We start from the raw sequence: 25,328 nt of genomic DNA on the forward strand, positions 1-25,328 counted from the left end.
ATAGCTTCTTAGTGGGAGATTTGGGAGACATTGAACCCACCTGCTATGTTTCCACAGGAGGTACTGACTGTAGGGGAGGAGACTTTGTCTTCTCCATGTTACCTGCAGCTGGAAGAGGAATGTTGTCATGTCCTCATGGAGCAGCTGGGAACATACGGCCTCGTGGGCCAGTCCTGCCCTCCACAACCTGCCTGCAAACGCCTGCAGCTGGCTCTGTTTGCCCCCCGAGCACCGTGCCTCTCCCTGGACTACAGCCTCCGCATCTACTGTATCCATGACACCCCACATGCCCTCAAGGTGCTGCTTGTATCTTCACGCATCTCTTTTAGACTGTGTTGATGTGTGTTTACATCTCTTGGCTTACATTTGTCTCTCCTGCTGCTTGTCTTTACTTTTCTCCCTGTTTCTCTTGCAGTTAGCTTCCATTCCAAAGATAACACTAAAACCGCCGGGGGACATATTCACAGACATTTTTAGAATACACTCAGAGAGCTTTAGAATTAAGATTTCTTTGAAGGAGTCTTAGTTAGATCAGGGAGGTTTTACATTGGAAAAAGGATGCCCACATAACTGGGAATGACATATACCTTTTAAAAAGAATGAACAATTTAATCCAGAAAAAGAAACTACAATATGGCATGGATATAATGGACATAGAGTTGACAACAGAGTTGTTGTGTCAAGCATTGTGTTATTAGAAATATATTCAAAGCCATAGGTTAAGAGTAGCATTGAAGATATGCATACATAGAACTAAGATGCACTGATAATTGTTATATTAATTTACTTAGGTCAAGTATAGCTCAATTGTTTGGCGAACATGAAAACTGTTCTCATACAAAAGACATTACAAACTGCACTCTTACTTTTTATCTTTTCAATATATCTTATAATTTTGATCGCTTCCATTTCAATCTGTGTTATAGTTTATTGTATTGCATATCTAATGAGACTGACCACAAACATTATCCCTGCTGGATCTCCTCCATACTGTTTCACTACCTGAATATCACTCAGTGATTGGAAAACATTCCTCCCACCTCTATTTCTGCCAGACATTTCCCCCTCTACTTATGAGACTCTTAAGCCTCTTTAACACCCACTCCCTGCTCTTAACTGCTTTTTAGAGCTCTCTCCAGGGCTGAGATTCTTTTCGAGTAACTTTTATCCTCAGAAGCATCTAATCTTAAACGCAAGGACAAATTCTTGAAAAATGTCATATTTCCAATAATTTAAATTCTATGAATCAGAATTTTGACATGAGTAGCAATTATCTGTACCAGGAAGCTTAATAAACAGTGCAGTTGTGGTATTTGTACTGTGAAGATGGCTGTTTGCGCAGCTACGTGTGGGTTGTAACCCAATTCTTTCTTAACAACAAAAGAGCAATCTATGTTGTTGGAATTCTCATCATGAAATGACCAACTCATTTTTAAACTTTTTGCAGATGGACTGCCTTGAACTTTCTTGTTGAACTTTTGAGTCCACTATCAAAAAGCACTTTTATTATAATTCTTTGAACCTCTGAGTGCTCTGGATTTTTATTTATCTGAAAAAACTGAATTTATAGATTTAATATCAACAGTTCTCCACTGATTTATCTCACATTTCTGGAATAATTTTTGCACGTTAATAAAAAATATCAACAGCATAAAAAAGTTAACAAATTGAGGCAAGAACCCAAGCTGGGTTTATAAATAAATGATTACAGTGATAATATAAACTTGATTAAAATCATTTGGAATAAGTATAGGAGGTAGATGTACACCAAGGTAACAATAACCTATCAAAACAACTAATCAAAAACATGTTTAGATATTTCTTCAATAAAGATTCCTTACCTTTCGACCGCAGTTATGGATGTAGGTTCTTCCACAGATGTGATTCTGTATATCTAATTGAGTCATGATTAAGAGAAGTCAGACAACATAGGAGATGCAAGTTTGTATGAAAACTTGTAGAGAATGAATCAATGTCTGAAGAATACAGAAAAAGGTTTTGAAATGCATTTGGCAAACCACGAGTTAAATGGACATATTTATACATGAGAACAGGTCTGATGTCGAAAAACTTCAAAATATTGGTAGCTTATTATTTCTGAAAAGAAGGGCAGAGAAAGCCTTTTTTTTCCCGAAGCAAAATCAATCATTTGTAGGAATTTCATTCTGCAAAAAATTGTCTTGATAAAAGTGGGACATGAAGCAGCTTCAACTGTGTTACAATGACTGATTTAACGGTAAATGGAACTATGATAAAAAAGTTATGATAGAAGATTGATTTACAGACATAAACTTTAGGATACAAACTGGCTTTGTAGTCTTTTTATGGACCAGATCAATGTGGTTATTCCATATGGATTTTTTTTTTACCTACTATGAACTTTCTAATTTAATCTGGTAAACTTAAATCGTGTTTTGGGGCTTTTTTTGGGCAACAAGCTTTTATGACAAAAAACCATGAATTCTTTTTTTTTTTATCATTAAGAGAGTGTTTTTTCACCTGAAACCATTTAGAAATCAACATAAGATCATCATATGTTTCCTGGACCAGGGTGCTGAAATTATCATGTGATACAGATACAGACATTTACCGTCAGCAAATAAAAGAAGTTTTATATAGAGAGTTTTATATCAGTCTGAGGCTGAGGGGATGGTAAGGACTGATTGCATTTCTGTTGACAGTTTTGTTTTGTTTGTTTTTTTTCAAAAAACACAATGCTGTATATTATTTATGTCCAGATGTTTTTGTAATCCTTTTTAACACTAATTTCTCAAGGACTTTCTCAAGGACTGCTAGATTTGCCTGAATCACCTGATTTAAATAGTGGCCTGACTTTATGCTAACTAATCAAAATTTAACACAGCACAGCCGGAGAGTTCACCTGTAATTTATTGCATGATGTCAAAACCTGCTTCCTGCATTCCCCACACACATATGCAGTGGTACTCCCAAAAACTTGTAAGCTGTAATGCAGTTAAAAATGCATCCATCATGTGTGAGGTATAATTAGAACAGACCTTAGTTTAGTTTTGTTTTGCACTCTGAGTTTAAAAGGCAAAAAAAAAAAGGCTCAGATAAAGGCAAGACATGTAAAGTGAAAAAGAACAACACAAAATTAATTTCAATTGCAACAAATAGAATATAACAGATAGGCTGTGTTTGCCCTGTATTGAACTATGTCACAAAATAATAACACCAAAATTTAATATAAGTTATTTCCATAGTGGCTCTGGGCAATAGAGACATTCTGTTCTTGCACAACCCTTCAGATCCACCTTACTTCTCCTAATTAAACTTTGGTATAATATATTGAATCATCTTATCCCAAAAGAAACAGCTGCTCAGAAGTTAGAAAAATAACAGACTCTGTACTAAACGTCCAGAGAAAACTGGACTCAGTGTTATTGAATAGTTGTCCCCTCTCTGTCCATTTTACATTAAATTTTCACTGCCCGGCCAGAACAGTAAACACGAGCGTGCAGTTTACTGGCATTGCATTGCACAATTTCTGGCTCCTAAAATTCATCCAGCTTTCACAATGTTAGCTCTCACACATTTCCTCTTGAAGAACCTACAAAAAATGCACATCATATTTTATGTAAGCATTTTTGATGATTCATGATTCATGAAATGTGTTAAAGTGTTGAGCCTCATCGCCTAATAAATTTGGCCTCTCTCTGCCTCTGTGCAGGAGGTGCTGGACATGGAGAGGAGTCTTGGCGGAGTTTTGCTCGAAGATCCCAAGCCGCTGTTCTTCAAAGATAGCTACCACAATCTTCGCCTGTCCATCCACGACATTCCTCACACTTACTGGAGAAGCAAACTTCTGGCCAAGTACCAGGTGACACAATGCAACACATAGTACATCTGACATTTACTATGCATCGTATCCTTACTTATTCCTTAATCCGATGTGAAGCATGGTGGTCCCCTCAAATTGAACACATATGCAAAGGAACATTACCGTTATCAGTGAGCAGAGCCAGCAAGAAAGCAACAGCTCAATAAACGCCAGGTATGATAACTGTTTACATTGCTCGGTTACAGCAATTAGGCAGATTATATCCCCAGTCTAAGCTATATGTGAGGCTTAATAGCTGTGGCTTGAATGTAAAGCCAAAGCTTCTCAAGCTGCCACAATGCTGCTGTCCTTGTTTTCTGAGGCTGATTGTTCATCACTTGAACAAAAGCAGTTAGTTTCAGTTGGAGTAAGGCATAAATCATCTGAAGTCAACAAAATAAAATAAGTCAGATATCTTCTGTGTTATGAATGAACAATACTACATAAAGAAAGAATGATTTGGAAAAGTCATGATTTATGATTTAAAAGAATAGTATATACAGTATATCGGCTATTTTCTCTGAGAATATAGCCTGTGGACTTAATACTGTTCACTGCTGCTGTAAACACTGAAACGATGCTGCATTCACTCAGCTGCACCAATGAGATTACAGTCTGAGCCTGTTGTGAATAAACAAACAGGAAATCTGATAGTGGTTATAATGTATGGACATTGTGCTTTAGAAATAAATATGAGCTCCAACACACGCAGATACACACAGTTTTCGGAAACACCCAGTATGAAAATAAAGCATGTCGTCCACTCCTTGAATGGAAACTGTGTTCCACATGTTTCTTCAGAGAAGAGAGCCACTTCGGTTACCGTGTTGGGAATCTTTCCCAAGCTTTATTCTTGAATGTTTCTCCTTTGTGTGACAGGAGATACCGTTCTATCACATTTGGAGTGGCAGTCAGAGACCGCTGCACTGCACCTTCAGCTTGGAGAGAGGCAGCTTGGCTGTGTCGCAGCTCGCCTGTAAGATCTGTGTCCGGCAGGTGGAAGGGGAGGGACAGATATTCCAGCTGCACACGGACATCCAGGAGGTAATGGTGACAACTGAGGTCATCTTTGCTAAGCACAGATAAAATAGCAGAAGGTCAAATAGTTACTCAAAGGTTGATCTCAGTGCCCCTCGACTTCTCTGTTAAACCAGACTCTACCACCACACTCGCCCCTCCCCTCGGGAGGCACCTGCCTGCCTTCCTCCCAAGTGGGACCTTATGCCTTTCGCCTGCCTGAATCCATTCGTCAGAAGATTTGTGCCAGTTTGGATGCGCCCAGTGCCCGAGGGTGTGACTGGAGACTGTTGGCTCGCAGCCTGGGCTTTGACAGGTGAGATCTGTCATATGTTAGTTTGTGTCTGGTAAACATGCCTTAAACACTATGAAATTTTGAATTTAATATGTAATATATCTTCTATAATTTAATATATTTGATATGACTGTCAAGATTACTTGCGTTTTTTGCAGTATAAAACATTATTAATGATTTTAATTCTTTTGGAATCAGTGATGAAGTACTTTGGTCTTCTCACAAATTGCCTAATCTTTCTTCCACTCAGATATTTGAACTACTTTGCCACAAAGCCCAGCCCCACAGGTGTTCTACTGGACTTATGGGAAGCATGTCACCAAGGTGACGCAGACCTGGTCTCTTTGGCAACTGCACTGGAGGAGATGGGCAAAAGTGAGGTGCTGGTTGTCATGACAACAGATGGGGACTGTTGATTGGACAAGGAACAAAAGAACAAGCAAGACACTTTTTTTTTTCACCTCCTTGATAAAAATGAGAATACCTGCCTATGGATATGCACAAGCTGACACGGATCTTTAACCCACAGAGAATTTCAGTTGCTTTACGTGTATTCTGTTTCGCCTGCCTCACCTCCTCTTTTGCTGACCCACGATAAGCCACTGTAGCTACATATCAACCATAACGCATTCCCATTCTGGCCATCCAACCGCTGTCCTGATTCAGCTTGAAAAGCAATGTTGCATCTCCAAGATGGAAAACCAATTTGAGTGTACCAAGACGTAAAATTGGTATAAAGTCATCTGACAAATGTAATGTCAACCGTCTTCAAGTACTGAAAATGACATCATTCTTGTATATTAATATCAGTGCTTTGGGACAAAACGAAAACATCCATGTATTTGTCACAGGAGAGTGCACACAACAACATCGTCTCTAACGTGGGATTGGCCATATTTCAGTAGCAGCATGAACGTGCATGATTAAAACCATCTCACCTCATGGCAGGGACTTATATTTCTTCTCGTTCAGCAAATGACAGGCGGCGCCGACCAGCATGCAGCCCCCCAAGGCAGCACACACTCCAAAACACACACAGACACAGTGGCCATTAATCGGCTCTGCGACACACAGATGAGGATTTCTTGTCTAACTGCCTCATAAGAAGATCGAACCCTCAAGGTTTGAGTCATATTGCTTTTGGCTGAAGAAAAGCTGCCTCTTCTTTGTGGTAGGAGAATGAATTGCAAAGTTAGTTTCAGAATTGGCAGATAACTCGGCTGACTCTTCATATTGTATCAACAAATGCCTCAAAGCCTTGGCATATCGTTCTGACTCACAGGGGTGTTTCTCTTTCATCTCTGCTTGCATTCCTCCATCACTCTGCCGCACTCCTATCTGCTGAGAATAAACTGCATCTTTCCCTTAATAGTTTCCTGTGGGGAACGCCTTTTATTTATTATCCATATTTGTGGATTACTTTTTTTTGTTGGTTTGTTTGTTTGTTTCAATTGTCATCAACAGATTGATAACATGGAACCTGTTTTATCATTTTTGCCCGTTCAGGCTACTGAAATGCCTTGCATCATTTTTATCCAAGTAGAGCAAAATCAAATGGGAGGAAAAGGTGCACAGTTGATGTCTCTGTTGTGAATAACAAAACGATGTTTATGTTGTTCTTTCGTATTGTGCATCTATTCAAAATGCAAAATATAAACCGTAAGACACAATTGGAGATGATCATGGTGAATTTACTGAATGCGTTTGCTTTGCTGTAACTAAAAACAGTTTCCATTTCTAATAATTAAGTTAACTGAATAAATTAATCTCACCTTTATATCAACCGCTCAGCAAGCAAACTTATGCCAGTAATTCACTTCAAAACAAACAGAAATATGCTTCAATTTGTCTCCCAATCATGCAGCTCATTATGTATCCCTTTTCTCTATTTGAAACATACTGTTGATCTGCTTTGTGTCCTCAAGCTGTTTGTATTATCAACATTGCTCTGTCAGTTTTTGTCAGACGGGAATTGAAAATTCTGTCATCTGTAACATCATCCCTCCTTCCATTCTGTGTTACTGAGTCTTTCTCTGCCTCAAAGCAAAAGAAAAAAAAAAGTGTTCATATCTTAAAACGACAAAAACCAAAACACCGACAGTATCCGCTCCTCTTCAGCAGTGAGTCATGTCACTGCTTTGTGTGAATGGACTGAGCATGTGTGCGAGTGAATGGGTATGTGTGGGCAGGTGGGTGTACACATACGATATGTGCACATTCTTAAAATCTGTCATTTCTCTTTGTAAGTGCTATGCAAGTACAAAAGAAAAGTGAAGCATTTCCACTTCTTTTGTTTCCTGGAAGAGTAATTCTATTTTTTCAGATCAGGACATTGACAGGGTTTTCATTTTGTATCCTATAGTGGTTTAAGATTGGTTTAACATTCTTGGAGATGTTAATCTGCGTGGGAATTCTCTCTGGACTGGAAGTCCAGGAAGCTATAAACGTCGAAAACAAAAACAAAAGTGGTGCAATGGCTTCAGCACAAGTTGTGATTAACAATATGAACTTGTGCCCTGCAGGTCTTTGCTGTGAAGACATACCTGAACACAACCAGTTCAGTACTTTGGATCCCTGAACACTTCTCTCTTGATTCTTGTTACAGAGACTGGCTAGCTTTAGACTACAGTGTTTATTCCTCCAGATTTCTTCAGTGTCTGCTGGATCTTTTTGCCATATTGCTGGATAACTTATGCTGGAGCTGTACTGGATTTGAACTTGCTCCTTTCAAAGAGATAAACTCAGCCTTTGTTCAAGAAGTCAGACATTTTTATGGAAAACTTAATGGATTCAGTGACATTATTTTGCCTCTGTAAAGTACCAATTGTAAATAAATGTCTAGCCTTCTTACCTGTAACTGAATATAATTTTTATGCAATAAATTATATTTCTTAGTTTAACAGCATTGTTTGTGTGTTTCTGTTTTTACGAGTCAAAAATCACTATAGGGGAGACCAACAGCTCACTGCAAGCAAACCCATCTGAGCACTTTTCTGGACCTTTGGTACTGTAAGACAAAAGCTTGCATCTATCTCATTTACATCCTATTCTAAGTGAAAATTGTCAACCTGCTTTTTTTTTTTATTTTTATTTTTTAAACTTCATACTTAAATAGGAAGTTCCCTTAAGGTCCATTTACCTTTTTAAAGCTGTTAACTGGCACGCTGACAGGCCATCACAATTACAAGGTCTTGGAGACACTGGTCTTCAAGGATTGAGTTGGGCATTCACATGGAGGGTTGTAACCTCAGTGCTTTTTTTAATGACTCCAGGATGTGTGGGGACTCGTTGGATTAGACTCTTCTGTTAAGAGCTAAGTGAGTCATTTGTAGTGATTGTGCACTGCAGCATGGTTATAATGGCAGGCAACACTTTGTTCCTGTTTTATCAATTAAATACGCTGTTAATTAGGGACTGAGTTGGCACCTTTCAGTGCATGAATTAACTGAGCCTTTTATGATTTATAAAATGGTGGTGCAACAGCTGACTTCATCCTCGTTTTCATTACCTATTATGAGAAAGAAGTGACAGTGTGGCTAGTACATTATATTGAAAACAAGTCAAATTGAGAACCTCCTGGATATGCATGCATACAAATACATAAATAAGCAGCATGTCGTGCTTGTGTAAAATAATAACAGCAATTTCTGAGTTCACTCCGAAGCTTATATAGATTTTTGGCCTCATATAATGTTATATAGAGCATTGGGGTTTAAATTGTGATAGGGTCCATAAAGTTTAGGCTTAGATTTTATTATTTGTGTTGACTAATTCTGTGCCAGATCATGAGATGTGAGTTTCAACAACTCTATCCTTTGGCTGGTGATCATTTTTATAATGATCAATAAGCCCAGAAATGGCACGTTTAATCTTGAAGAAATTAAACCAAGTCACCTCTTGTCACATCTCACTCATGCATATTCAGCGTCATGTCTTCTTACAGGTGTTCTAATAATTTTTTGTACTCAAGGGACGAGCAGTAGCACATCACTGACTACACTACAGTTGCACTACAGTGACATCTCCTGGTAAATACAGCAAAGTGGAACCCCTAACCATGCTCTTCCCACATACTGTTTATAACGCAGAGACAAATATATTGTCAAAGGAATAAATGAATTACATTTAATTTAACAAATGTTTTCTCGTCTTTATTTTTGATGGTGGTCGTGCACTGTAGTTTTCTTCTTCTCCATGTTACATTAGAGATGACACGTTCAGTAATTGGTTCTCAATGATTTGTTATAAATTTAGACTGCAACTCTTTCAGCATATTTTTACAGTTGAATCTTCTGCATTTTATTTTAAACTACGTTGCCTTTGGATGATCAAATCCCAACATATCCCAAAAACTCATGTGAATTGTCAATGTTTTTTATAGCAGTAAAGTCATCTGTGGAAGCGTCTGTTAATAATTGTGTACCTTACGTGTGAAAATGTGTGTACACGGGCTCATATGATCTGTTTATCATATTACAGGCATAACGTGTGCTTTTATTGTACAAGGTTGTACAAGTAAATGCGCCTTTTTTCCTTGATAGAACTTCCGGTCTATCAAAGTAACAGCAGGTCTTCCTTTCTCTCTTTCCACATTTGAAAATTATACCTTTTTCCGAATTGTTTGCTGTATCTTTAGTTCTCTACAAGTAAAAAAGTAATAATAATAAATCGTCCAATGCTATTTATTCCGTCTCTGGCTGTAGCTTGTGATGGCTGCTCTATTATTTTGAAGGATCTGCACCGGAAGTTTAATTGTTGTTATTAATGGTGACCAGAAGTGACTATCAGGAAGACCGTTTACTGTCAGCTGACATGGGAGGACGTTGGCATTGAAATTGACTTTTGTGTCAGGATTTCTCTGCAAGAAAAACACACGAGCAAAGTTTCCGGCAATGAGGTATGTTTTTTTGTATTTTTTACATTTTTATTTATCTACAGCAACATTTGGCACGTGTCGGGGGGGGGGTTAGCTACGTTAGTAGTTACCAACGTAACTAGCATTTAGTATTTATTGACTTGCTTCACCGTTTCTTAAAGTGTATAAACTACACATGTAAAGCTGTTAAAGACCCTTAAAGACCGAACAGACTGAGCCTTTTTGCATGAAGCAGTAAAAATAGCCATAGCAGCACCCTCGCACTCACACCGTAAAACTGCCTGCTTTCTTTATGAAAACCCGGTTCTGTGCTGTGTAAAATTTGACTGCATAATAGTTTGTTCTTAGTTAAACATCATGTGAACACTAGTTCCTCATTGTTGACACGCGTAGAATGCAAAGTCAGCTTTCTCCTATAAAGCCACAGTACTCCTTTAGTCTGACTTTGAATAGTCAGAGAAGAACTTTTTGTTCAAGGGAGTGGTGCCAATTAAAGGCTATTTTTTTTTTTACCTTGTTCAGTGGCTGTGTTCCCACACGAGCCCTGTTCGCCGCTTGTTTTAGACATTTTTCACGTGATCGTGCAGTTTGGAATACATAAAGAGGTGTGTGATCGAAATTGCAGGTACATCTTAAAGCCTGTGTCAGGTCAAACAAACACGAGCTGCTGGGGTGTGTTATCTGATGGAGCGTTTAACTGGTTACTTGCCTTACTTGACTTAAATAAACGCCTGATAAAGGACAGTCAGGGAGCTTTGGGATCACATTGTGCTGCTAATCGGTGAGGATGCTTGGGCTCGCAGTAAAGTTACTGATGCAGCCGTGGCACATGCTCATGTGACATTCCACATTTAGATTACAAGATGAATGCCTTGTTGTTTTTACACTGTGTTCTGTGCTAAGTATGATCTGAGCAGGAGTAGAGCGTCCCTGCTACCAGTCTCCCTTAGATATTGATTATATGCATTGCAAAGAGCTATATGTGGAAGATATCTTCTGTTCTGGAGTATTTAATGAAATATGAGTGTGACTTCTGTTGCTGCAGCATTGCAGAGCACAAATCACTGGACTGATGTCTGCAAGCTACATCATGGAGACAACTCCAGGCCATGGCATACCAACTTACAAAGCAATTTTTTCCTCATGCTGACCACCATTAAAAGTAAGTGTCATCTAAGCCCTCTTTAACTGCTGTAACAGTATCACGTAACGGTGATTTTTCTTTCTTATCTTTTCTTACATCTTTTTGTTTTTACTCTCTGCTTAGGTGTCCTTTACTGCCTCAGCCCCCTCCCCCTCGCCGTCTCTCATATTTACTTTGAGTGTCCTGGTTCCTGTCCGTGAAAAATGGACCACACAGAGCCTGCGCTGCCCAGCGTCAACTCGTCCTACGTCCCAACTTCATTCGGTGACCAAAGCGTAACAGATGATGATGAGGAGGGTGAGGACCATAGTCCCTCTGCGTCACTTCTCCCAAAACATTCCCCGGCGCCACTGGCCGTGCGCTACAGTCCGGAGGACTCATATTGTCTGGTGTACATCATCTTTTTTCTGATGGGTATCGGCTCCCTGCTGCCCTGGAACTTCTTCATAACAGCCAAACATTACTGGCTCTACAAACTTAGCAACAATACTCATCAGGGTGGAGAGGAGGAGCAGCATTCAGACCTCAGTGTGAGTAAGAGGGCTGCTCAGTACAACAGCACTATATTTGTTGTCTGAGTGTACAGGAAGATGGTCATTTGTGCGATTCTGCATGCGTCTGACATGGAACTATGACTATCCTGTCACGGAGGATGGGATGAAATGTCCTATCAGATCACAGAGAAATTCCCTTGCAGCACAGTAATGCTGTTGGTAATGGCTAAAGGTCAGTGAGTAAGATGACAGTAGACAAAAGAAAAGTTAGGGTGATTAAATAGGCGGTCAAGATAAGTGTCACAAGGGAGATGCTCATTTAGAAAAATCAGCTAAAAAAAAAAAAACTCACTTCCTTTTACTTTAAGACGTCATGTGAGCACATGGCTGTGTGCTCCTATTCAAGTGTTTTTTTTTTTTTCTCTTCACAGGAATACTTTGAAAGTTATCTGGCCATTGCCTCTACGGTGCCCTCCGTGCTGTTTCTGATACTCAACTACGTCCTTGTTAACAGGTTAATTTCCCACACACACAGATTATGTTCTGTGGCTTCGTTATTTCGTCTCCAGATGTTTGGATAGTACAATGCCACATTTGTTCTATCTAGCAGCTTAGAGGCCAAATTGTGGTAATCTAATTCCTGTGTGTCTCACCGTGCGCAGCTATATGTTGCCAAGTGACATTGCGTCGATTCAGCTGGTCTTTGAAAAAACATCAGCCTCATGAAAGAATATGTGCGTGTGTTTGTTGATAGGTTGTCTCCAAACGTCCGAATCCTATCGTCTCTTTTTGTGATCCTGCTGGTGTTTGTGGTGACCACGGTGCTGGTGAAAGTGGATGTGTCGAACTCCAGGACGGAGTTTTTTATCGGCACTCTTACCAGCGTGGCTGTCGTCAGCGGAGCCTCCAACCTCTTCTCCGGGAGCATGTTTGGGATCAGTGGCCATTTTCCCATGAGGATCTCTCAGGCTCTCATATCAGGTAGAGTCCTTCTTCAAGTCAGGGCGGGCGCTGTTGTCTTTGTGACATCTATACAGTGCTGTGCAACAATTGGTTTTACTCTTTTAAAGGTATCCTCACCTCTCCTCTGGGGTTTTCTTTCCTGGTGAAAGATGATTTATATAGAAAAATGAAGAAAGTTTAGAGTCACTGTGAAATGATCGCTTCTTTTAAAGAGCTAAAGTCTCTCGTTTTATGGGTAAGATGTTGATAGTGATAGATGTATCGATGGAATAAAAAAAGAAATTACTTGCTATATAAATTTTGTGTTGGACTCATACTCATTGGGTACCTGCTTTTGACCAAAAATCCAAATAAAATCTACCAAACTAAGAGAGAGAGCCCCTGTAGAATATAAGAACAACATTTCTTACCCCAAACTTACTCAGTTACTCATATTTGGGGATTTCTCTACTTTATGTTATCAGATACAAATTCAATTCATTAGGTGGCTTCATGAAGGGTTAATTTACTTATTTACAATATTTTGTCTATTCGACTCCCTATTGTATCGATAAAGACAAAAGATTAGATTATTGTTACACTGCCTGACCAAAAGAAAAAAGAAAAGTCTCTCCTGGATTTAACTAATCAAATGATTCGTTATTGAATCCCTAAATGTTGCAGGGAGTAGCTTCAGATTTCCCAAATCAAAGAAAACCAACAGCGGGACTGCTGAAAGTTTAAGTATTTCGACTCACACAGTGCAAAGAGAACTCGAGTTACTTGGACTAAACGACTGTGTAGCCTTAATAAAAAAACAACACTTTCCAGTGACTTTAATAAACTACATTAGTTGTGCGGTGGAGCAGTTTTTAAGCATCACTTTGGGACAGCACACTCCAGTATTTTGGTTGTGATCAGCAAATATGATCAAATAAAATAGAACGAAAGCCTTTTTTTTTTTTTTTATAAATATATTTTTTTATATGAGAATTTAAACATGAATACTGCTGAAAAATGATTCCAAGGATCCTCAAGCTGTGGTGAAGCCATGCAGAATGAATGAACGACTGGCTGGAGAATCTGACGCTTTCAAGGGCAAAAATGATTGCCTGGATTTTAAAAGTAGAAAAAAAAAACGGGTATTCATTTCTCGGAAGACCAGCTTGTAACTTCAGCCGCTGATTAGTTTCTTGGGGCTTCGTGGATAAATAGAGCTGGGTGTCATGAGCATAAGCGTGGAAATGTATGTGGTGTTTTCAAGTGATATGCCCAAAGGTAGTATGTATCGGGAGAACATAATTGGTCCCAGTCCAGAATCCTGTTGAACACCTCTGGTATGTATAGAGGATTTTCCATTTGCATGTCCAAACTGGAATCTAGATCAATGATATAAACCAGTCCAAAGCAGTTCACTTAATCCCTGTGATATGTTCATGTTTTTGTCAGACCACTACAGACACTGTCGGAGGATATCTTTTTCACTTATGTCAAGGTCCAGACCTCAACTTCATTCAGATTCTTTGATACATGCAGCCAAAGACCCGTCGACGACACACGTTCTTGGCAAAAACATCGTGGCATATACGTCCAGTGATTAAAGCCAAAGGCGGTCCAGCAAAATGTTAAAAGTGTGATGTTTTGTTAGTTTTTTGTTTGCCAGTTGGCAAATAATTTTCAAGTGAAAGTGTGTGTTGACTTGCAGAATACATAAGCTGATATCTTTGTTTTAGGCCAGGCCATGGGAGGCACACTGAGTGCAATGGCATCGATAGTGAGTTTAAGCGTGGGTGGGGATGTGACAGACGATGCGCTGGCTTATTTCCTGACAGCCGATCTCTTCATCCTGCTCTGCATCGTCTCCTATTTGCTTTTGCCAAAGCTGACATATTCAAGGTCAGTATCAGCAAATATTTGCATTTTGACTCTGCAGGTACTTGATACATGTCAATGCTTGTGGTATAACAAGTGATTATTTTATTGCCTTGCATATACAGTATTTGAGCTAATGGACGGGCCAAATGCATCCCTTTTTCCTCACCAGACACTACATGCTGGCAGCAACCTGCATCAGTCCAGGAGCGATCAATGAGGGCCAAGATACTGCGGCCACCGTGCCACCACTGCGGCCAATACTTAGAAAGGCGTGGGTGCTTGGTCTGAGTGTCTTCTACGTCTTCTTCATATCCATCACAGTGTTCCCTGCAGTATCTTCGGGGATCCAGTCTGTCGACATGGACAGCGGCAGCCCCTGGACAACTACTTACTTTGTGCCCTTTACCAGTTTCCTCCTGTACAACGTAGCAGACTTCTGCGGCAGGCAGGCGACGGCCTGGGTGCAGGTCCCTGGTCCCACCAGTCGAGTTCTGCCCGCACTGGTGCTGTGTCGCTCCGTCATGGTGCCGCTGCTCATGTTCTGTAATTTCCAGCCACGGGACCACCTCCATACTGTACTGTTCGCCCATGATGTGTACCCTGTGGTTTTTAACTGCCTGCTCGGTTTATCTAATGGTTACCTAGGAACACTGCCGATGATCTATGGCCCAAAGGTGGTACCCCGGGAGCTGGCAGAGGCCACAGGGGTGGTCATGTCATTCTTTCTTACTCTGGGATTGGCTGTTGGATCTGCATTCTCTGTGGTCATCGTGCACTTCATCTGATTGATTATAAAACTATAACCTCGTCACATACAGCTGTGTTTGGAGTGTGGCACTACAGTGTACATCTGACAAAGAAGTATGCAAAAACCAGCTGCCTGCTGTGAGGGACGGTGCAATCAAGCTTTACACCACCTGTGTATACCTCATTGTTACGGTGCATTTACAGTGACGCGAAGCGAGTGGTCCGCTAATGGATATTTTAAGAGGCAGAACTTACTGTGCACATCAGGTCCGATATTACAAAACAGACACCGATTTAAGTTGTTTACCAGACCTTTATCAAGGTATATAATGAGTTACTTTGCTGTGTTTGTTTCCTCCTGGATGATAAAGACTACATTTTTAGCAGATTTGTGAAAACAAATAAATTGTTGGAAATGGGTTTGTGCTTGACTACCAGCTGTAAACTGTAACTTTGATCTTAATAAAAAAAAAAAAAGTCTTTATGAACTTCATTTTCAATTCAGTGTCTTGCTTTTAACATGGCGGCACCATGTTTCTGTTCATGTAGTAAGAAAATGAAACTACTTCTGAAGAGAAGACAGGAAAGTGCAACTCTTCGAGGACATCAAAATAACAAATACAATATTGACTTTGATTTCTTTAGTGAGCCAGAAGATCCGCATGAAAAGCTTCAGCATAGTAGTGGTTTGGGATCACTTTAATTGTTAAATTTTACAGATCAACAGACAATTGGCTAAAAGGTTCAAAGCAAACATTTGAATTTGAGATTCTTTCGTGCTTTAGAAACACTGATTTAAAAACAGTAAGAAGAGTGCAAACAATGGGAGGTTACCTCCAAATCAGCTCATAGAAACGAGAACAAACATTGTCTACAAAAGAAATCAGTATCTGTTCAAAAGGGCCACGTGTAATGCCAGTCATTAATAAGCTGAATAGTCTCTCAGACAAAAGAAAACAGATCTAGCTGCTGGGGGTGTGACCCGTTACAACAGCAGCCATCTGCTGATCAACATTATCCCAAATGTGAAAGTAAAATTATGTTCCTACTTACAATTCCAAGTAAGCAGTACAGAGAGGGGAAGAAAAAAAAAAGCAAATCCTAACAGTGAAGTTCTGACTGCTGCTTCTGAAGCAGTAACAGGTCAAGTTTCAGGCCAACATATGTAGTCACTTACTGTTTTACCCTATATCCCAAATCCCCCCCCCAAACACACCCCCCCTCCAGAAAACAAAAACAATGTCCAGTCCCTTTCCACCATGACATCATTTAAAATATCAAAGTTATTTTAATCACACATTGCAATTGTTTGAGCCTTTTAGAAATTAAAAGTGGGAAGCAGCACTACAGTATTTTTTTTCCTCTTTTAATTCCCTACAGGTCAGTTTGGGGTAATCCTCCTTTATACCCACACATGGCGTTGGCAGTGAGCCACAGCCTGGAAGACAGAAATAAGTGGTTAGACATGACTCTCAAACAGAACTGAACGTACAACATCCCCATCAACCAGTTAATGCAGTATTAGCTACTGACGTCGGTTGAGGAGTCACTGAATAGCTGGAGCTTCACAGCCGTCTCACTTTCATGCACATTACTCTAGTGACAGTTCTTTGGCGTAAAAGACTCATCTACTCACATTGCACCGAGTAGCCGTTTCAATGTTCTTGCACCAGAATTCAGGCCCCCAGGTGCACTGCTCTGTTCCCAGCAGCCTGCGAACAGCTTCGGGACACGCTCCCAATTTCTGGAACACATGCACATAAAAAGCTCAGACAAAGAAGTCCCTTTAACAGTAGAACAGTTGGTGCATCATCTCCTCCTTACCGTGCACACGAAGTCTGGGTCGAGCATCTGGAGCAACAGCTGGACAAGCAAAGGCTCATACTGTTCAATCAACTGGTCACACTGTGGACAGACAGACGAAGTAAACATGAGGCCATCACAAAAAGAATAAGGACAGGTAAAGACGGAAAAAAAAAAAAAAAAAAAAGAACATAACCACCAACCTCGGTCTTATAAGAGGCAGGCAGGAAGCTGCACACTTTCTTCACAGCCTCTTCGATCTCAGCCTCTGTGGCATTCTTCTCCAAAATGCCATCGATGTAATTAACAGCCACCTTACACACGTCGCAGAAGCCACCGGCCTTGAAATGAGCCTGGTCCAGTGCAGCTGCGAAGAGTTTTAGCATTACTCACACATGCAAACACAGATTTTCATTTTCAGAAGTAAAGAGACAAGAATTCACTGTCAGCTAGAAAACTGCCACATCATGCTACAGCAAAGAGGGACAGTTAGCAAAAAACCTATGATGCCTCCACCACAGTTATACACGTCATAGTGTAATTGGCCACAGCAAAACAAGTATTTAGTGTGCATGAGTGTGAGCTTACCGACATATGCGCGGCTGGCGTCATTGCAGAGAGCCAGCACGGTGCAGACAGTCTTGGGGTCGGCCTGCTGCACCAGCAGCTCAATGATGGCCTGGCCGTACGTCTCAATCAGGTCTTTGCACTGGCCGGACAGAGAGGAGGGCAGAAATGTGCACACCTTCTCCACAGCTTGAATAACCTCCTCCTGATATAAGACAAATAGGTTAGCAGGATACTGGGAGCTATGTGCACCAACAGTATGTTGGCAGCAGTCTGTATAGTCACACACAGTAGCACACATCCCACCTCTGTTGCCTGATCTTCGAGCATCGACTCCAGCTGTTTCATCACAAACTCACAGATGGCACATGTTGGGGACTCACGGACATGCACCATGGGCTGAAAGACAAAAACAAACAGTAAATCCCGATGACCATGCACAACACTGTGCTCCAAGTGGTTTCCATCAAATCAGATATTGAACCTTTTAAGTTCATCTGCCATCATTTACCTGAACAGGAGCAGAATCCACCTTGGTGGCAGGGAAAAGCCTGGCAGCTGGTACAGCTTTTGCTGCAGGGATAGCCTTGGCAGCCTGAAGCTTCAGCATGGGAGTGGACTTCTTTGTAGCAGTACAGAAACCAGCAAGGGCACAAATTTCCTTGGGTTGCTAAGGACAGAAACAGACGATTACTGTAGGGTATAAGGTCACAGAACCAGGGGTGCATGCATGCTGTTAGCAAAACAAATGTGTGATCTACATGCCATTCCACAACAGTGGCACCCATGCAATATGGAAATGTTTCTATGCAAAAAAAAACAAAGCGACAATTTTACCAGTATTGAACACAGCAACACACACCCAGAGTGATAAAAAAAATAAAACAGCAGTGCTGACTGAGGCATTCCCAAAAGATCAGCCTTAGCTTTTAAGGGAGACACTTTTTGTGATATGCAAGACCAGTGCATCGCTTAGCTTATCGTTTACACTGAAGCCTGTGAGTCCCACTTTAAAACAAGAAAAAAAAAAAAAAAAAAAAAAAAAGAAAAAAAATCCAACCAAAAAAAACAAAAATAAAGAGTGGTGGTGGTGGGTCAAATGCTGAAGTAGTCCAACTCATAATTAGATCAATATTCACATGCGGCGTCTGTGGTAGGCGTTTAGCAGTAGTAGTGGACAGCACAAGGAGCCAAAACTAAGGGTTAAAAGACTACAGGCTGAACACGGACTGACCTACCTGTTCCTGAGGAGCAGCACACACAACCCAGAGCAGGATGGGAATGAAAAGAAAAGGAGGGAAAGAAAATAAAGATCAGAATGACAAGGATGAAGAGGCAAAACATGAAGAAAGAACATGGGTGAAGGAGACAACACAAATGTAGAGGAATTTAAAACAAAAATTAAAAAGCAATTTAGAGCAGTGAAACAAACTGAAAACCAGCAGGCCAGGTGGTGGTGCTGCTGCGAGAGCAAACATGGGCTAAGCACCATCACAAATTATCACAGAGCCATTAGTTTCGATGGTAAGCTTGTCACTGACTATCACACTTTAATGACCATTCAAGTCACAATGTGGCTAAAAGAGGTTTTTCCTGAATGTACTTTAGATCAGTAAAGCTCATGTGGGAGGGTAAGAGGACTCACCATGGACATGAGCTGCTGAACAACAAGGGTTCCATACTGGCCAACGTACTGCTTACACTGCAAAGAGACAGTCGGTAAGTTTGACAAGTAAGATGTGCAGTTAAAAATCGACAGTAATTCTGTGGGACCCTCACCATGTCTGACAAGCCCGGGCCAAGCAGGTCACACTGGTTCTCAATATTCTGAATCAGAGAGTCGATGAAGGACGAGTTGGCCTTGGCTTCTGCTTGAGCGTCAGTCAGGAACTTGATGCAGTCTTGGCAAACTTCATCACCTCCCTACAGTTGAGAATATCAAATTAAGACAATATTCGACAACCGCACATGGAGAAAGTAGCTGGGTGGAGAGTTGAATAGAACAGTCTACCTGCTGTGGACTCTCTGGCTTGGGGGTGTCCTGTTTGAGGAACTCCTGGGGATACAGGAGCTGGGGGACATTGAGGAGGAAGGGAGCCACCTGCTGGGCAAGGTCAACCTGTGGGATCTCATTGGACACGATCTGCTTCTGGGCTTCAACCTTAGCCAGAGACGCCTGCTGAGACTTACACAGTCCCATGGCTCCACACACTACACCGGGATCCTCCTAAACAAACACATAAACAAATCCCAGACAAGTCAACTCGACATATGCCTTTATTCAGCAGCCTCATCTAAAAAGCCTAAAAGGTTAGACCAGAGTTATTTTACAGTATCTGTAATTAACCGACACTTCCGTTTGATGTTGCTGTGGAAGATGAGAGTTCAGAAAGAGACAACAATGTCTAACACACCCCCATCATGGGATTAAGTGTTGCACAATGAGTACTCTGTTCTCATTTAGACTTAAACTCACTTCCCCATCAATAGCCCTTTTTCAGTTGACTGCACTTTGCTCACACAGCCACTTCTGTTTCCCTTCCCTTTCTTCCTTACCGAAGATCAAATGAGTCGTTGCTTCATCAGTCCATACTGCAGCTGGAAAACTCAATTCAAAGCACCTTAACGGGATATTTGCATTTGATAAGGTTTAAATTGCTCACCAATTCCCCAGTGATAATGCCAATGAGGAGGGGGTAGTAGCTGTCCACCATCTCCTTGCACTGTGCAGTCAAACCTTGATCAGGGATGAGCTGGCAGGCCTTCTCCAGGTACCCGAGAATCTCAGCCTGCAATCACAGAAATCTCTCCATAACATCCTCAGCACAGCTGCGATTAACTCATTTGATAAGCAAATGTTAGGTCAATACTTTACTTTAAGTAGGATTTCTTACCTCAGTTGCATTGTCCTTCAGCAGCTGCTCCACCACCATCAACACCTCTTTACACAAGTCACATGGCACTGATTTCTGAAGCCAGACAATTGAGTGTGTAAATATAAGATTTGCAGCAAGCATTTCTTAGCAAGAATACTCCATGATACAGATAAGCAGTAGATGAAACATTACAGGGAGCACATGCGCTTCCTTAAGGGACACTTAAATACAGACAAAGTTATGTCATTAACAGAAAAGCATATGGAAAGTATGTGTAACTGTCAAAAACATCTAATTAGTCTCACCATCTGAGGCTTGTTCCACACATTCTGCTGGCAGTGAGGCACAGCTCCACACAGAGATGCCGTCTTTACATTCTGGCACCAGTAGGAAGGACCACGAGCACACTGCTCGGTCCCCAGCAGAGGGGTCGCCACAGCTTCAAGAGAGAGGAAAGTCAGATTTCAAACCTTTCTGAGAACATAAAAATCTGAAAATATGGACAAACCACATTCCCAGGATGTCCCATTAAGCATTCACTTCTCACAGATAAGGGGAATAGCCTCAACTCAACTAGAACAGGCATTTTTCACAAGTTTACCAAGTATCGGTAATTCAAAGCGGCACGACAAGTAACTTCCATCTCAAAATTCTGGTGAGTCTAGATTTCTAAGAGATAAGAGGCTCGATTTACCACACCTTTCAGGTCGGCCTGGTGCTGCCAGCTGTGACCAGATACAGAAAACTAAAGCCAACTTCCTCTAAAGCATTCCAAAAGTGAGAAGCTACTTTAGTATATTTCTCAGTACGTGTTCCCTAAAACTAAGTCTACAAGGAAGGGGGAAAAACTAAATGTATGGGGCTGAATTTGACTTTTATTCCACAAATTACATTTATCAAAGTCTATCGAGTTTAGTGCCTCTGAGCTTTCTGGTCTGATGTATGCGAGCCACAGAATCATGGTTTAAGGCGTCAAATGCAGTTTAATTGCACTGTGGGGGTCAAGTAAGATTTTTAGTTTCACATTGACCGCCTCCCAGTTTCAAAACAGGTTCCATTAAGTTCCAGAAGCAGAGTCCTCATCAGTAAGAAAGAGATAATCCCTCAAAAACAAACTGCAGCTGAGTCTTTGAGTGGCGCAAGCAAAAAAATTAATTAGTAACACCCTACAAGCTTGCCGCAGGCATTGTGGGTAAATACCACGCACGAGTGTTTTCAAAGTCCTACCAGGGGAAGGAAAAAAAAAACAAACAAAAAAAACAACGAATCTTATTAGCATGAATTGCCAACTTGCATTAGCATACGACTCATTTTGTCACTACCAAGCACCAAAGACCAGCCTGTAAATAGCAGCTGCACTGTACCGTGCACTAAAAGGAAAAGTACATGCGCATCGAAATTGCAGAAGCGAGTACTGGCGGTTGAAGATGACAAACAAATTTGATATTTTGGCCAGGGGTAGAACATTATCCACAGATTTCCATTTTACTGAAGTGAAAACAGAGGCGTGGGAAAGCACCCAACAACCTGTAGCAAGACTTCCTCTTCATCTCTCAAAGCCTGGCTCACTGAGAAGGAACGAATCATCTTGAACACATGCCAAACAAACAAAAAAAAAAAAGAAGCGAACTCAATCACACAAGCCAAGACGAGTGAGTGGCCTTAGCCGATAACAGACGAGTTTTCGCTCTAAATCTTCAATCATCCACCAAAGCAGGCAGGGACCTCCCATCCTCCACTTCAGTCACATGAGCAGTCAGACAAAATAACAAGTTGTTCTCATGCCAATGAGGGCAGTACAGTACTACAGACAACAATGTATGACTGCATAACACCACCCACCACCCACCCCCCCCCAGCAGACCTGAGCTGGTGTGTGATACATTTATGTAGCAAGCTGGTTTAACTCTGCAACCAAAAACCTGGAGAGACGCAGAAAGTACGCAGCACCCTGAACTGTGTCCGAAAAACAAAGGCACGTGCAGGAATGTGAAATGCGAAGAAAACTAAATATATATATATTTTTAAATATGGTCAAATAGAATGAAAGTATCAAATACACTAAAACATAAAAGCCATTGTTTGAGGGAGACCTTGGTAGCGAGCTGGAGGAAAGCCCAGTTTTAGCCGTGATAAGGGGAGTAAACATTACATTCACTTCAGATCCATTTTCCAAATGCCAAAAGATTGTGCTAATAGGAAGTAAAAGTATATATAAAAATAAAAAAAAAGCCTTGTTGATTTAAAGTCATTGTTAGCTTCGCTGGATACATGATCTGTGACACTGACCCGATTATCCTTGAACCTACAGATAAAAAAAAACTAGATCATAAATGCATGGGCGGAAAAGCGAAAGAAAAAAAATAGGAGAAAATGAAAATGACAAGTTTTTTTCCCCCAAGAGTTCAGTGAAAAGCTTCAAATGAAACTGCTGGTTTAACGAAGATCGCGTCTTTCTGGTAAAACTAAAGCCGGGGATCAACAAAGCAGCAGGACACTGAGGGCAACTTGTTCAAAACATAAATCGTCAGCCCAATATAGCAACACTCAGCTACACTGAAATAAAACAGTGGAATAAAAACCCTAAACACCAGTTAGTTTGCTCTTCAAATGACTAGTTCTGTTGTAGTTGTCGGTTTTTTTAAAATTTCACAAATAAAATGCTTATCGGAGGCTAACGATGAAACAGACTAAAAGCCAATTTGAGTTAGCTAGCAGGCTAACGCTAGTTAGCAGGTCCGCCGAAAGGCCAGCGGTCACAGAGTCAATCTGCACCGATTATTTGATCATTTACAAGCTGTGTCGCAAATTTGTCCAACTAGTAGTGCATGCCTTTGTCACATTTAAAAAAAAAATAACACCCGACACGTGCCAGCGTTCCTGTAAAAGTTGAATTGTTTTTAATCAAGGCTAGCGCCACATGAAAAGCTTCCGCGTACCCCTAACGAAACGCACTTAGTTACGCAACTAAAGAGCTCCTACTGAGGCCTGACAATTGTCAGTATTAAGCCACGTATAATGTAAACACAATCAGCTTTCGCGCTGTATGTTGGAATTACCTGCGGACACAAACAGCAGAGTTAGGAGCAGCATGACTGCGCTGTTTTCTTCTCCGTAGCTTCTGTTTTGGTTTCTCGGGATGCTCTTCAGAGAGCGTTGGGTGGTGCAATGCAGGCGGTGTGGTGTGTTGGTGCCTTTATGATGGCTCACTGTCAGCTGACTGCTCAGCGGGACATGTGACTCGTCATCAGCTTTGATTCGTAGAGGATTCACGTGTCAGAGGTCGTTTAGTTTGTTCATAAAAGTTTGAGCCCTTTGTTACATGGGGAGCTTTAAATTCAGGGCTCTCAAGTCTCACGCAATGAGCGTGAGACACACGCATTTCAACAAGTTCACACGCTCACACGCCACACATGCCATTTCTCACGCTGAGAAATGATCAACTTCGTCGCACAGAATTCTAATGGCCTATACTATAAACGAGTCAATGGTAGGTTACTGTGCGCTCGTACAGCTCAGAACTATAGCTCTGGTACAGCTGTCTTGATTTAGCAACCCATCGGAAAATCACAAAATAGAATTTCTCAGCCAATCAGAAAACAGAATTTCTTGTTGCCGGGTGAGGTCTGAAATAGCTTTCAGCTGCAAGCACGCGTCCCATGAATGCACAGCGGACATAGCCTATTATGCTCTGAATGCGTGCAGAAGTTGTAGACGAGCTGGAGGTGGAAGAGAACCGTCAGGATCATCAGCAGGTCATATCTTCATTTATTTGAATCTTTTATTAGTTACTATAGTTTTCCTACTCCTTGTAAAAGACCAATACCTGCTGATTAAAGTGTTCGTTGGAGTAGTAGGTCTAAATATTCAGCACACACCCTTTGACATGAGCAACTTAATGAAAAATGAAAAATATGTAGGAGTGTAATTAGGCTTCCGTGGTTAATTTTTTTTCAAAGGTGACTGGTATGAGCAGATTCCCAATAAGGCTATCTACAATTGCCAAACTGGTATTAGTTCTGCCACACTGAAATGCTGATGCAGAGAGAGTTTTTTCCATGGTGGGGCTCAATAAAACCAAGACCAGGAACACGTTGGCTCTGAATGGAACTCTGTCATCCATCATGACTGTGAAAATGGCTGACATTGAGCCACAGTGCTTTAAATGGGAGCCCCCAATATCAGTCATCAAGCATCAAAATCTGCCACAAACACTTCCAACAACACTCATAAACAAACACACACAGAGAGGGACTGCTCAAGGGGCCCATTTGGGGTTATGTTTGTTTTTCTTAATTTCATTTGTCTGTTTTTTTGTTTGTTAAGACTTTGCATACCTAAAACAATTTATTTTAAAATATAGCAGAATTTAGTGTAAAAGTGAAGATTTGTGATTTTGGTATAAATAAAACAATATCTTTGTTCTTTAAGTAGCTAGTTTATGGCGATGGGATACTGCAAGGGACCCCCCTCCCCCCCAAAAAACTAAAGAAACCCCCCGCGCACACGGCCCGGCCCCTGCCCCACCCGAATCTCACTCCAAGCAAACTTGAAAACTTGAGAGCCCTGTTTAAATGCTGATAACTCTGCTCTATCGTGTCAGATAGGTCTGTTGCAGACCCATTCAATTACCTATAAATTAAATTAAATGTAAAAAATCTGTGTATATTAATGAAAATGTTATGTACTTTTAAGTAAATGCCAATAACTCAAAGTTTAAACTGTCCCTAGTCATTAAAAGCACTGTACAAGGGTGATTTACTTAACACAGCATAACGCGCTTAGTGACATTCATGTTGTGTAAGATCTGCAATGGAAAGAAAGCCAATGAACAACTGAGGCTGCCTAAGA

At 40.9% G+C, this 25,328-nt stretch overlaps 3 protein-coding genes across 4 annotated transcripts in view; 2 read left to right on the forward strand and 1 right to left on the reverse strand.

Moving 5' to 3' along the window:
- The window catches only part of unc5b (unc-5 netrin receptor B), a 51,892-nt gene extending 43,891 nt beyond the window's left edge, over positions 1-8,001 (forward strand). Inside the window, exons 13-17 of one of the 2 annotated variants that reach the window (XM_075476936.1) lie at positions 58-297; positions 3,692-3,841; positions 4,721-4,885; positions 4,969-5,174; positions 5,404-8,001. In XM_075476936.1, coding sequence (XP_075333051.1) covers positions 58-297; positions 3,692-3,841; positions 4,721-4,885; positions 4,969-5,174; positions 5,404-5,569 — 927 coding nt within the window. In that variant the 3' untranslated portion in view covers positions 5,570-8,001. The remainder of the gene's footprint in view (positions 1-57; positions 298-3,691; positions 3,842-4,720; positions 4,886-4,968; positions 5,175-5,403) is intronic. The other variant, XM_075476942.1, reaches the window with a different exon arrangement.
- A 1,935-nt stretch (positions 8,002-9,936) lies between these two features.
- slc29a3 (solute carrier family 29 member 3) lies at positions 9,937-15,731 on the forward strand. The gene is made up of 7 exons (XM_075477004.1): positions 9,937-10,050; positions 11,075-11,191; positions 11,297-11,703; positions 12,099-12,181; positions 12,422-12,648; positions 14,343-14,505; positions 14,654-15,731. Exons 3-7 carry the CDS (start codon positions 11,377-11,379, stop codon positions 15,267-15,269), a joined length of 1,416 nt encoding a protein of 471 aa, XP_075333119.1. The 5' UTR covers positions 9,937-10,050; positions 11,075-11,191; positions 11,297-11,376; the 3' UTR covers positions 15,270-15,731.
- A 181-nt stretch (positions 15,732-15,912) lies between these two features.
- Positions 15,913-23,672, reverse strand: psap (prosaposin). Its single transcript, XM_075476972.1, has 14 exons — positions 23,537-23,672; positions 20,783-20,916; positions 20,496-20,570; positions 20,265-20,390; positions 19,613-19,828; positions 19,381-19,524; positions 19,247-19,303; positions 18,113-18,271; positions 17,908-18,000; positions 17,623-17,806; positions 17,238-17,401; positions 17,056-17,136; positions 16,868-16,975; positions 15,913-16,669 (listed from the first exon to the last, which is right to left on the reverse strand). The coding sequence occupies exons 1-14, from the start codon at positions 23,568-23,570 to the stop codon at positions 16,634-16,636; spliced, it is 1,611 nt and encodes a 536-aa protein (XP_075333087.1). The 5' UTR covers positions 23,571-23,672; the 3' UTR covers positions 15,913-16,633.
- Positions 23,673-25,328: the final 1,656 nt, after the last annotated feature.

This window comes from Odontesthes bonariensis, chromosome 2 (assembly GCF_027942865.1).
Source record: "Odontesthes bonariensis isolate fOdoBon6 chromosome 2, fOdoBon6.hap1, whole genome shotgun sequence".
NCBI lineage: Eukaryota > Metazoa > Chordata > Actinopteri > Atheriniformes > Atherinopsidae > Odontesthes > Odontesthes bonariensis.

Coding starts and splice junctions, on each gene's coding strand:
- slc29a3 (XM_075477004.1), top strand. CDS start 11,377: ATGGACCACACAGAGCCTGCGCTGCCCAGCGTCAACTCGTCCTACGTC. Junction 11,704..12,098: donor AGCAGCATTCAGACCTCAGT/GTGAGTAAGAGG, acceptor TTCTCTTCACAG/GAATACTTTGAAAGTTATCT. Junction 12,182..12,421: donor AACTACGTCCTTGTTAACAG/GTTAATTTCCCA, acceptor GTTTGTTGATAG/GTTGTCTCCAAACGTCCGAA.
- psap (XM_075476972.1), bottom strand. CDS start 23,570: ATGCTGCTCCTAACTCTGCTGTTTGTGTCCGCAG. Junction 19,304..19,380: donor GCCCGGGCTTGTCAGACATG/GTGAGGGTCCCA, acceptor GTCTCTTTGCAG/TGTAAGCAGTACGTTGGCCA. Junction 17,137..17,237: donor CTGCCTCTTATAAGACCGAG/GTTGGTGGTTAT, acceptor GTCTGTCCACAG/TGTGACCAGTTGATTGAACA.